The sequence below is a fragment of the Saccharomycopsis crataegensis genome (genome assembly GCF_037102585.1).
Source record: "Saccharomycopsis crataegensis DNA, jcf7180000000084, whole genome shotgun sequence".
Lineage (NCBI taxonomy): Eukaryota > Fungi > Ascomycota > Saccharomycetes > Ascoideales > Saccharomycopsidaceae > Saccharomycopsis > Saccharomycopsis crataegensis.
This window is the reverse complement of record NW_027043829.1, coordinates 779,028-792,033: the sequence shown is the minus strand read 5'-3', so window position 1 is coordinate 792,033 and position 13,006 is coordinate 779,028. Positions and strand designations below refer to the sequence as shown.

General features: G+C 36.5%; 6 protein-coding genes across 6 annotated transcripts; 2 read left to right on the top strand and 4 right to left on the bottom strand. All coding sequences in view use genetic code 12, as the record gives it.

Annotated features, from left to right (window-relative positions):
• Positions 1-354: 354 nt before the first annotated feature.
• Positions 355-7,332, top strand: DASC09_033690 (uncharacterized protein; the record flags this gene model as incomplete). Its single annotated transcript, XM_064996968.1, has 1 exon — positions 355-7,332. One exon carries the CDS (start codon positions 355-357, stop codon positions 7,330-7,332), a length of 6,978 nt encoding a protein of 2,325 aa, XP_064853040.1.
• Positions 7,333-7,549: 217 nt separating this feature from the next.
• On the bottom strand, positions 7,550-8,629 carry HUT1 (UDP-galactose transporter HUT1; the record flags this gene model as incomplete). The annotated part of the gene is made up of 1 exon (XM_064996967.1): positions 7,550-8,629. One exon carries the CDS (start codon positions 8,627-8,629, stop codon positions 7,550-7,552), a length of 1,080 nt encoding a protein of 359 aa, XP_064853039.1.
• Positions 8,630-9,136: 507 nt separating this feature from the next.
• On the bottom strand, positions 9,137-9,316 carry COX17 (copper metallochaperone COX17; the record flags this gene model as incomplete). Its single annotated transcript, XM_064996966.1, has 1 exon — positions 9,137-9,316. One exon carries the CDS (start codon positions 9,314-9,316, stop codon positions 9,137-9,139), a length of 180 nt encoding a protein of 59 aa, XP_064853038.1.
• Positions 9,317-9,568: 252 nt separating this feature from the next.
• On the bottom strand, positions 9,569-10,156 carry DASC09_033660 (uncharacterized protein; the record flags this gene model as incomplete). The annotated part of the gene is made up of 1 exon (XM_064996965.1): positions 9,569-10,156. One exon carries the CDS (start codon positions 10,154-10,156, stop codon positions 9,569-9,571), a length of 588 nt encoding a protein of 195 aa, XP_064853037.1.
• Positions 10,157-10,558: 402 nt separating this feature from the next.
• DASC09_033650 (uncharacterized protein) lies at positions 10,559-11,029 on the top strand (the record flags this gene model as incomplete). The annotated part of the gene is made up of 1 exon (XM_064996964.1): positions 10,559-11,029. The coding sequence occupies one exon, from the start codon at positions 10,559-10,561 to the stop codon at positions 11,027-11,029; it is 471 nt and encodes a 156-aa protein (XP_064853036.1).
• Positions 11,030-11,183: 154 nt separating this feature from the next.
• Positions 11,184-12,761, bottom strand: AFG1 (Afg1p; the record flags this gene model as incomplete). The annotated part of the gene is made up of 1 exon (XM_064996963.1): positions 11,184-12,761. One exon carries the CDS (start codon positions 12,759-12,761, stop codon positions 11,184-11,186), a length of 1,578 nt encoding a protein of 525 aa, XP_064853035.1.
• Positions 12,762-13,006: the final 245 nt, after the last annotated feature.

The following is a 13,006-nucleotide window of genomic DNA, read 5'->3' as shown; positions in this document are numbered from 1 at the left end:
GAAACGTTTACAGAAATCATTTTTCATCCGTCTACATGGTACCTCTGTCTATAATCATTTACCCGGGGGTTCTTAATATTTCATTAGCCGGGTGACAAGATTTTGAAGGTGCAATAAATATTTATTTGATTTAATTGCTTACTTACTACTGAGGTCTTTTCCAACAACAGTATTGAAACAATAATAACTTTATTGTTATTGTTAATAGTGCAGCAACTTCCCAAAAAGTGAGTGAAAGCTCAAACCTCATCAGAAAAGGAAACCATAAACAGCGAATCCCGCAGATGAACAAATACTGGTGATTGTTAATCGTTATTATCTCATTTCACAACACCAATACAATACACTAAGAAAATGCCCGGAGGAAATAAGGTCAATTCGGAAAACAGTGAATGCAAAGATGATGCTCTCCTTGATTGGATGGTTTCGTTGAAACTCAGGGCCAAAAATATTCTACAGGAACAGAAAGATTTGGAAAACAATTTTGAATGCGAATTGGATGAAGAGAAGCGAATGATTGAATTGAAACAAAAATCTGATGAGGAATTGTTGAGATTCAGAAATTTTAAAAAATTGGGAACTTTTTTCAATGAATTGAGCTCTCTGAATGAGGAAAATTTGTTAACTGTGCAGAAGTTTTCAGATGCCCAAAATAGTGAGTCTGTAAGTGAAACCCCATCAGAGGAAGAGCAGTCGATAGAAAACCACGAAGTAGAATCAGCAAATGATGAGCAAGACTCAGAAGAAAAGTCTGCCGAGGAGGATGCAGTCGATGATATCGAGGAACAATACCAAAGCTCGAAGAGTGATAATCATTCGATAGAGAATGAAAATGAAGCTTACTTGGACCAAAGCGTGGATGCTGAAGATCAAGAAAACAATGGTGAGGCACCTCTAAACTGGGGTATGAATGTTGTTGAAAGTGAAGATGATAATTCTGAACACGATGAAGAAAATGCCGAAATAGAAAATGAATATGATGATGAACCAGAGTTGGATGAAAATAGTATCGAAGAGGAACAAGACGTTGTTATTATTTCATTGTCCGATGATGACGAGCAAAATAATAGTCTGAACCAACCTTTGAGGCTAAGAGATCGCTCTTTGAACCCGTATGAATCGGTAAGGAATCCATTAAGTCAGCAAGACGAGGAAGAAGAAGAAGAAAATGATGACGATGAATACTATCAAGAGTATGATACTGGATATGATCAACCAGACGAAGATGAAGAAGAGTACGAAGGTCAAAATCCAGAACAAGAGCAACAGAACGAGCTTGGCAGTCAATCGTACAATACAACATACGGAACCTCGTATCAGGACCAATTCTATACCGCCCAGGATTTCTCAACATATGATGACAACTCAGGGAACACTCGGATACTCCAAGATGTTATAAATATTGATGAACTGGATAGAGAGGAAAACATGCCTACTGAGAAATATAGCGAAAAATCGGATGAAGACAGAAGAGGAGAAGATGAATATCCAGAAGAACAGGATATTAAAGAAAGTGACATGAGACAAGAAGAGTATTCAGATTACAATGATTATGATGATAATCAAATATTAGCCCAAGCAATATTAGCGAGTCGCTCAAAAGATATCAAGAGCCCTTCAGATGATTCTCAGGGCCAATGGATGAATTCTACAGAGGTTATACTGGACGAAGCTGACCCAAATTATCAAAATGATAATCCATTGCTCGAAGATTTTTATCAAGAAGATCAAGAAATGGTAATCAACAGTGAGAAAGAACAGGAAGAGGCAGAATGTCATACATACGATAGATCGATTGATTCACAACCTGTCAATGTAATAAATCAAGACCAAAACAAAGATACAGAAGCCCTTCAAGGCACTGAAATTCTCAATGATTCCGATATCCAATATTCTGATTCCGAAGCCGAAAATGAAGAAGGGAATCAAGGATTGCTGTCAACTCCACCGCCTAGCGCATTTGGTAGAATTGATCCCTTTTCTTTCAGTACAGAAGTACTCGCTGGCGCCTCACAAAACCTTGAAGTAAAAATTGATAATAAACATGAACAAGAAATTTTTCTCATTGGTATAAATGATAATACTGATTCTTTGATGTCAGAAAAGGAAACAACCGATGGCATTGAGTCACTTGGACAAGAATCTCCTAAAGAGAATGACGATGAGAGTGAAGTTATTGAACAAAATATAGAAGATGACCTGAATTCACCTGAGCATTCAGATGATAATAGTATTACGTTTGCTCAAAGTAATGAGATCGACAATAATCCAGATAAAGGTGCTGAAAGTGAAGAAATGGATAACTATTCTGAGATACAACAAATGGAAAACATGGATAATGCAGAGGCTACCGGAACAACAAAAAGCATCAATGAAGAACAAGAACGAGAAGAAGAAGAAGAAGAAGAAGAAGAAGAAGAAGAAGAAGAAGAAGAAGAAGAAGAAGAAGAAGAAGAAGAAGAAGAAGAAGAAGAAGAAGAAGAAGAAGAAGAAGAAGAAGAAGAAGAAGAAGAACAAAAGGAGCAAGAATCAGTTCTGGAGAATATTGGATTCACGTTAATGGAGGAACCCGAGGAGCCCCAACCTGAGATCGAGGAGCCTCAATCACCATACACTCAGCCAATAGAAAACACTTCTGGAATTACTTTTGTCGAGGAAGATTTTGAAATACAAGAGCCAATCATTGAGGAGGAAATTGTAGCTGAATCTGTGACAATAATAATGAGTGCAAACATGGAAGCAGTTGAAGTGTCTTCAAGTGAAGATGAATTATCTGAGCCAATAGATGTCGAGCCATTGATCGAAGAGCAAACTTCTCCAGTCCTTGAGCCGGTGATTTTGACCGAGTTCAATGAGAATATAATTGAAGAAATGGCAACCCCAATTATTGAGGAAAGAGAGCTTGAACCATTGCCAATACTTCAGAATTTGACATCGACCATTCAAGTTGAAGATGTATCAGATTTACTAACAACTGAAATGGACACTGCCACTGTAAAAGCCACAGAGCCTGTGTTAGAATGGAACTCCGCAATTTCTAATGATGGAGACCTCAAAATTTTTGAAAAGAGAGTTGAAATTCTGGTTTCGTATCCGCAATCTGACTCTGAAATGATTTCGCAAGAATTGCTGGACGAGATGGAACAGATCGACAAGGAAATAGAGGACTCATTCAAAGAACTCAACGGTGAAGAGAAAAATACTCCAACAAGTATAACGCATGAAATTTATCAAGATGATCAAGGAGAAGATGTGGCCATAAGTGAGAATACTGCAACTCAAACCAGTGAAAAGGAATCAATTGAGAAGCAGGATATTGTTACTGACCATGATAATGAAATGGATGCCTCGGTTGTACAATATATTTCTGATCCAGAAATCGTGCCAGTTCAGGTCTCTGAAAATGAGAACATTTTAACAGATCACGTGGACATTGATGAAGATGAAAATGATGCCAATAATATAAATGGGGACATGGACAATGATTCCAATGGTGATAATAGTAGCGGCACAGATAAAACAATTGAAATTATTAGTGGTGAAGGTAGCAGTAGCTTGGAACTGAATGAAAATAAGCAAGAAAGAATATTACAGAAAGAGCCTAGAGATTTAGAGGAACAGACCAATGTTGAAGATGAGGTACAGGAAATTCCTGAGAAAGATAACCAGGAAATTCAAGATAAGGTTATCGAAATTCCCGTTGATGGTGATTCTACTCAGCTTAGTGAGCTTGTTGATGTTAATGTTGATACTGAGGAAGCGGATAATATCAAAGTTGAGCACATCAATGAACTTAATGATACCCTTGAGGGTGATACAGTTGAAAGCGATGTTAATTCTGGCCGTAAACGTAAACTTGAAGAAGCTGAGCTTCCAGAAGATGAGCCAAAAACATCTTACAAGAGGTTCAAATCTTTTTTACAAAGTTTCAATTTCTGGGGATCTAATAATGAAGATCAAGCTTCACCTAATGATAATACAAAAAGTGAAGAGAACATTGAACCAAAAATTCAAGGAACGGAGGTTCCTTCCAACGAACTGACTGAAGATACTGATGGGGATAGTGAGATTGAAGAACTTTCCCCAATTGCGGTTTTAACGAGCAATGCAGAAGCTCAAGAAGATGAAGAGCAAAAGACCCTTCAAGAAGTTGAGCAGCTCTCAAAACCAGCAAAAAATGAATCAAAAGAGGATGTTGGTGAATCAAGTTCAATCGTGGAAAATACTGTTGAAGAAGGACATATTCATGAAGATAACGCTGCCGAATCAGATGTTAATGTAGAAACTTTCCTGGAAGATAAAGGCGCTTTAAAAAATGAAGAGGAAGATTCGACATCCAAAATTGATGCTCCTGATAGCCCTTCAAAAACTACCGAAGATACAAGTGAAGCTGATTCTCTGGTTGTTAAGCACGAGAGCATTGAAAATCAAGATGAAAAGGATCTCTCTTTACTTAAAAATGAAATTTCTGAAAGTAATGATGAAGTTGAAGCAGCTCATGATAATCTAAGCATCAGCTATGCGAATGAAGAAAATCAACAAGAAATGTTCCTGAAGTTAACTAGAGCAAAAGGCGCAATCAGAAAAGCATTGAAATCGTTTGTATTTTCTTCGAGTCTCGACTCAGTCGAAAGTATTAATGAAATATTTGAGAATGAACCAGAAAAAGCAGCCGAAGATATTGAGGAAGGAGACCAGCAAAATCATGCCGAAATTGCCGAAAATAAATTTTCTGAAGAAACTAAGACATCAAAGGATGAATCTGATGATGAGGATGTTGAAATGACAGAAAGTACAAATGATGAAGGATCACGCAGTGATTCTGGAGACATCATTGAAGTTGAAGAACCGATCCCTGCAGTAGACAATGGTGCAAAAGAAAATGAAACCGTGCAAGATAATTCATCGCGGGAGGAACTTGTTTCAAACGAAAAGCTCCCTGTTGAAAAACAATCTGAAAACGAACTAGAAGTATCTAATGAGGTTCCAGGCTTGGGTGCTAGTGATGTTAAAAGCTTTGGAGAGACCGTGAATGATAAGCAAGATGAATTGAAATTAAGCATTGATAACCTGAATGATGTGGATAACAACACAACTGGGCCAGCCAGACCATTGAGTTTTATATTTAAGTGGCTCCCAAGAAGAACCATTGAGTCTAATATTGAGAGCTTTAATTCTCTTATGGAAGATGTCCCAAACCCAATTTTACAACCTGGTGCAAATGCTTCGACTGCTCAGCGCAATAATAACTTGGATGGTGTGAGGGCTCAAGAGAGTGAGTATTCAAATACTTCTTTTGAAAAGAAGCAGGATAATTCAACAAATATAGCAATTGCTGATCTGGCTGAAAAGTCAACTATTAATAACAATGAGGAATCTGTTGGGGCTTCTAGTGATGAGGTGAATGAAGCAATTGAATACGAATCCCGAGAGATTTTCCAAAAGCCTTTAGAGGAGTCGCCACAAGTCGGAATTGAGATTGAGAAAGAACAGCAAACAAATAATGGGAGTGTCGAATTTGCTACTGAGTCTGTTCCTATTGCATCGGAGAACGGCTTGTTAGAAAACAGTAAAGAAACCGAAAAGGAAGAATTCATCAATCAGTCTGAGGATGCAGGAAACCTAAAAGATGAAGAAAACTTGAGCAACCACAAAATTGAAGATGCTGCTATGTATGATATTAATGATGATAAGAATTTAACTGATGTTGAGATTGAAGAACCCCAGGATCTTAAACTTGAAGAGACTGATGAGCAGATGGTTGCTGAGGAAATCTTACCGGCCAGTGAAATGTTAGCTGATAATATTGGAGAGGAACCCCAACAAGTCGAAGAGGAAATCCAAGAAGAAATCCAAGAGGGAATCCAAGAGGGAATCCAAGAAGAAATCCAGGAGGGAATTCAAGAAGAAATCCAGGAGGGAATTCAAGAAGAAATTCCAAAGGAGGTTGAACAGGGGGTTGAACAAAAAGTTGAACATGAGGATAAACAGGAAATGTCACAACAAATGCAACAGGAAGTACAACAGGAAGTACAAATAGAACAGGAAGTGGAACAAGAAGCACAAGAAGAAGTTGAACAAGAAGCACAAGAAGAAGTTGAACAAGAAGCACAAGAAGAGGTGGAAGAAGAAGTAGAACAGGAATCTCTAGAAGAAGCTGTACCGGAGTCACCAAAGGGTGAAACTTCACCGTCAAAAACAGTTAGTCCTGGTACTCCCCCAACATTGAGACGTTCTAGTAGATTGCAACAAGAAAGTTCTCCAAAGAAGTCAATGGTTCCTGATACTCCAACATTGAGACGTTCTAGTAGATTGCAACAAGAAAACTCTCCATCAAAACCATTCATTCCCGATACATCAACTTTAAGACGCTCAGGAAGGTTGAGCGTCCGGAGCAACGACCCAAATGAAACTTTGCAACCTATTGCTGAGACGTCCCCCAAAAAAAGGGGCGGCCTTAGCAAATCACCGGCAAAAATCAGTAGAAGCAAATCACCAAGCAAAAGAGTCTCAAAACCGAAAAGTACTCAACGCTCTCCATCTAAAATTGAAAAACCAGATGTGATCCATATGAGAATGAGGGATGGGAAAATCCTTGGTGAGTCAAAACTCGAGGCCTATATGGAAGATAAGATTGAGCATCAATTGATGGATGATATTGTTAGTGGGAAAGTTGAGGCTCCTACTTCTGTCAGAGGTCTTCTTGCTGATTTCCAGAAGATCGAAAATGAAGGCAAAAAACGCGATCAACGAAGACGAACGAAAGAAAAGGAACTGGAAACTGATGAACAAGCTGAATTATTCTCACAGGGTAAGAATGATCTCCTAAAAGAAGAGAGAGAGGAAACCATTGGAAAAATGGAAGATCAAGGAAAAGATGATGATAGAAAAACAGTTGAAGTGGATGAAAAAATGGTCAAAGACGAAGCAGAAGTAAAAGCAGAAGAGGAAACAGAAGTAAAAGAGGAAGAGGAAACAGAAGTAAAAGAGGGGAAAAATGAAGACGAAATGGAGCAAGATAAGCCGGAAGAAGAAGAAAAGAGTAGAGGTGGAAGTAAAAAGATGTTTAAGGAACAAGCGCAGAAGAAGGCAAAAACAATGGAGAGACCAAAAAAGATTCACGGAAAAAAGAAAACAAAGAAACCAAAACAAGAGCCTGAATCTGCAGATGGTACCACCACCAAGAGGCAAAATAAGAAAAAGAAGGTTGCCAGAAATGAATCGAAAAAAATCAAGAAGAGAAGAAATTTGGTTCTGAAACGAGATACACCAAAAGCTTCAAAGCAAGATCCTACTCCTTTAAGAAGATCTACCAGGTTTAAAAAAGCTTAAACTGTTATTTTTATCGTTTATTTTTATGGGCAATAAAAAAAAAGAGTGTTTTTCCTTTGATATCCAATTTAATAATTTTTTATGTTTCAATTTATAGTTTATTTATTAATAAAGGTTACAAGTTTTCTGAATTAAATACAAATACAAACACTGTATCTAGCTTTCCATACAATAAAATGACACGATAATGTCCAGAGTTGTTTATTTAGGTTCTATCTTATTTAGGAGTCTTTTTTTGTTTCAACTTAATATAAGATTCTAGACTAATCCCAAAGAATACTAAGAAAATCCCCAAGACTTTGGTACCATTCAAAGGATGGTTAAAAATGATTAAACTTAGAATCATAGAGAACATTTTTCTGGTGACGTTGATGGTGATAAGGATCATTGAATCGAAACTTTCCAATGTCAAAAAGATGAAAATCTGGCCAATGGAGCCACAGATGGCGTACCATAAAATATTGTTATAAAACACATCAGGGTATTGAGAAATGAATTCAATGGAGCGACTTAGTTGGTCGGTAATAACGATGGAATAAAATAAGACAAGGAATAAAGAAATGAAGTTTAGACTAACCATCAAATGAATACCAGTCATTTTGGTGAATTTTCTAAACATTTGATCTTGGGTGGAATTGGTCAACCCATCTAATATCAATGACAAGAAAAGATAGCCCATGCCTAGAAGAGAATTGCCTTCGGTTGCGATAGCCACTGCGCTGGGTTTCTTATAAGAGAAAAGAAATACCCCGAATGTTATGATCACCGCTATCAAGTATTTGTAAAGTGGGAACTTTCTTTTATAAAGACAAGTATGGATGATCAAAACCGGTATTAATTTGCAAGATTTCCCTAATAAATACGTGACAAAATCAATATGGTTTAAAGAAGAGTTGCCTACTGGGGTGGAGATCGATTGAGTAATTGATACCATTAGCAAAGTGTTGATCAAGTCTTTGTCACGATAAAATTCCAAAAGATATGAGCTAAAACTCTGGACAGATTTGTCATTCTCTTTGATAATCTTTTCTTTCTTAGAAAATTTGTAGTTCAAGTATATTAATCCAATGATAAAGGCAAAAAAATTCTGAACCAATTGGATAAATAGTGGTGCCTGAAACTTTTCACCATTATATTTTGTCAGAGATACTCTTTCGTGGAAATAAGACCATGAAAGAAATGATGAATATATTCCAATGACACACCATACTAATGTGAAAATATTGTTGCTGCTTTTGTGGTTCTCGTCGACCTTATCACAAGACTCCACTTCTTTGGCGGTTTTCTCTTCGGCCATTCACGCAGGTTTTGGACTTTATTTTCTTTTCTTTTCTTTTTTTTGGCCTTTTACACCACAATCAAAATAAACAAGAATAGTTTCAATCTTATAGCAACAACTTGATAGCAACTATATTCACAAATATTGTGGGTATTGTAAAGTGAAATATATGTTGTCAAAAAAAAAAAAACGTTTCAAGTTTTGATTCCATACTTTATATGAATTATGAGCCCCGTGAGGCTATGATTTATTACCATGCCATCATACAATCAATCTATTAGAAGTTCAAAATCTGAAGAGTCGTTATTATTCTTAATATTTAATGGTATAGTACAAAATGAAAAACCATCTCAATCACATTACTTTCCTATGTTAAATGGAACGAAACCAAGACTGAAGGTTCTAGGAGAAAATATATATATATACATGTTGAAATAAAACAATACAAACTGTTGTTTTAGCAGTTGGTAATCCACATTATCAGTAATTTTGCAAGACTTAAGTGATTAAGATGAAGCGTAGCAATTATATCTTGAAACCATAGCCTGCCATACACTTCTTGTAGGATGTGATCATGCCATCACATTTACCGGATTCTTCGCCATTTTTCAATAAACATTCATCTCTGGTGGCTTTTTCCACTTTGCAAACACAACATGGCTTTGGTTTAGAAGTAGGGGTAGTAGTAGCAACTGGTTGTGACATCTTTAACTTTCTTTTCTTTATTTATATGGTTATTGTAGGCCGTTTGTTTTATGGAATGTATTAAAGACCTCGTAGGGAAAATTTTGAGAACGCAGTTAGCTTTATTATTACTAATTATGTCAAAAACACCCGATCATCAGCATGCTGACATCCTTACATCGCGAGCCGCTAAAATCTATCAGTATGACAAAAGAAATATATTTAAAGAGGAAATATAGTACAGTATTAGGTTATATCAAGTATATAGCTATATCAATCCTGGCTCGACGAAGCCAAAGATGTGGTGAAGGAAACCACATTGTAAGCTGTGCCGGCCGCGCCAGCCGCATCCTTTAGACTTTGAAATGCCAGCTTGCTCTTAGAAATTTCACTTTGCCCCAACTTCAAGTATGTGGATTTCTGCTCGGTACTCAACAGAGTATAAAACTTTTGTGCCGGGAGCAAAGCTTTGGCGGCTTTGGCTTTTTCCAAGATTGGTAATGCTTTCTTTAGAGCTTTTGTGGTTGCTGACTCCCCAATATGAAATAACGATTTGAAAAATTTCCCAATGACGCTGAAAAACCCTTTATTTTGAATGCCATCTGAGCCATCAGTGGTACCATTGGTGTAGTTAGATGTATATGGTACGCTTGTGAATGTATTAGTGGCTAAAAGTGTGGGATTTATAGAAGTTGTTGCTACTGAAATTGTGACCTGCCCTGACGTTACCGGGGCATAGTAATTGTTTTCTTGTTGTCCTCTTTCTAATAATGAAAGACCAATAGGGTAGCATTGGCCTATTTGTAGTAGGTTGATGAATATTAGTGATGATATTATTAGAAAGCTATCAAGACTTTTCATATTGTTCCAAGGCTGCGATGAAGGAAAAAAAAATGAACCCTGAAAAATCCACACTTTGTCTTTCCAGATAGCATATATAGTCATAGATATATTTATATATATTGCATAATATAAACCATTCCATGGCTATTCAAACTTAGAAACCGATATGCATGCTCTGCGCCATAAATTTCCTTTTTGGTTGCCTTTCTACCAAGAGTACTTTTTGGTGGGTATGTGGACCACATTCCCTTTCTGCATGTCGAAAAAATATAGCCGATTGATGCCAGACAGCAATGCTTCAAGTATAATATTATATGAAATTCATTAAATTATACCTACTATCTTCTTGCTTATTCGATTTTGACAGATACTTTCCTTTCTATTTCTGGGGTTAATAATAATATTAGAAAAAAAAAAAAAATGCAGTTCAACATAGCACTCCTAGTACTAGGGCAATTTATTTATCTCAATTCAGTATTTGCAGTTACAAATAAATATCTTAATAGTTCTGAAAATATTTTTGGGAATGAATTCTATGAAGAAATTAATAACGCAATTTCTGCCAGCAACCAACAACTGGCGGGGTACAATATTTCTAGTGATGCTGTGGTATCTTCAAACATGGTCGATACTAATGCGACTACCAACAACAGCTCAAACATATCTTCGATTACTAATTTGTCAGCAACAGGTATTCAGGAGAAATCAGCATTATCAGTGGTTTATGATATTGGAAGTTTCATCTGTGGCTTCTTCATTGTTTGTGATGTGGTAAATACTGCTGTGGGATTTGCTGTTGAGCTTGGCGAAGCTTTGACCTCGAAGAATAAAGAGCTTGAGCAAGCAATTGAAGCTTCAACCAAATATGTTTCCATAAGAAGTGAATTATAATCTGGCGCCATTATATACGGATAAAATGTTTATCGTTTTTGTAATATAACTTTTGTAATATATTTTGTGTTTTATACTAAAGAAAAAAAAATTTAGAAGCGTCTTTTAATTCTATTCTTATGTACAGATCGTATGAAATTTTAATCAATGTAAGTTAGCGTTCAAAGTTAACCCAATCAGTAGTACTCATTTGAGTTAGTCTAGATAATGCTCTGACAAAGGCGAATTTTTCTTCGTCTAGTGAAAACATTTCATTAGATTTATCGAGTATCTTTTTGTCAATGTCTGAGTTGTCTAATTCTTCAGTTGATTTCTTGTTAAGAGATGAATTATTAATGGCACTTCCTCCCTTGATTTTGTTATAATCTTGGATTTGTGATTGAGCATTATCAACCAAATTGAAATGATTATTAACATTGATCAATTTCTGATCAACAAATAATCCATTGAATGAATTTGCCGCAGTGGTTGCCAATCGACAATGATTATCGTAGGCAGCATCCAAAAAGGTAATAAATCTCCGAACTTTATCACGAACGTTGGTTGATAAGTATGGGATATCGGTGACAATAAATGCTGGGTAGTGGGTAGCTAACGCCAAATAATCACCAGCAGCCAAAGGCCGGCCACAAAGTTCTTCAAAGGTGAACATGGCGATTTTCCCGGGAATTGATTTTGGAATAACCAAATATCTACCCCAAACTTTGATTTTATCGTTGGTCACAACGTCATCTGAGGCAGTACCATCGGCAGTATTGTGGATTTGTTGCGAAAAATATTTAAACCATTCATGGATATGAAACGCTTTTTCTCGTTCAATTTCTGGGGAAAAATAATCCTTATTGAACGGATTATTTTGCTGAGGACAATAGTAAACTGACGAAATAGGTTTTGGGATTCTTCTATAGTCTATTGGAGAATTCAAGTATATCACATTAGTTCTTTTCTCTAGCAATCTGATTGCCGGAATAAATGATTCTCGTTGGATTCCATTGATGTATAAATCATTGGGTTCTCTGTTGGAGGTTGCAAATAAGATTAAACCATGGGAAGGAGCAAGCACTGCCATCAATAATCGGCGCAATAACATGGCATCGGCGACATCGGTGACTTGAAACTCGTCAAAACACAATACTGTAGCCGATTGCGCAATTTCTGCAGCAAGGATTGGAATTGGGTCGATGTCTTGCTTTCCATGTTGCAAAATGATTTGGTGGGATCTTTTGTGCAAGTTCTGCATGAATTGATGGAAATGGATTCTTTTCCTTGTTAAATGAGGAGGAATGGTTGAATAAAACAAATCCATCAACATCGTTTTCCCACATCCAACATCACCCCAAAGGTACAATCCTTGTGGAATTTTTTGAAAATCTTCTTCTGTGCAGTCTATTGCTTCTTTTGATTTTCTTTTTTTTCCGAAGCTGAACATCTTGGAGAAATTGAATGAGGAGGCATTATTGGTGATTATTGGAGGCATATCAACATTTGGAGGGGTATAACTTTGCAAATGCTCGTGAAGATGGGATAAACTTTTGAGGATGGTCTTTTGATTCTCATCGTTTCTAAGTGTTCCTATTCGTACCAATCTCTCATATTCTAGAATTGGAGTAGCAGCTACTTTCGAATCATCTGTGATGGGATGCACTGATTGATAGGCTCTATGATAGCTAGTAAATGATCTGACTAGTTTAAGAGAAGGTTGCCGGAAATACTGGCAAGGTAGTATTAGCATCGTCTCTCTTTTTCCTTTTTTTTTTTTGTATTTTTTATTTTTTATTTTTTATTTTTCCTTATTTTCACAATCAGTAGGTTATTTTCATGCTGTGTCAATAGTTGGAAGGTTCAATGCCAAAAGCAATTGGTAATAGTAACTTTCCGGGACGTACACGAATGATTCCAGTATATGTTGGCGGATTTTTTTTTTTTTTATTTTTTTTTTGACATGATTTTTTTTTTCTCCTCGTAATTTTTTTCAAT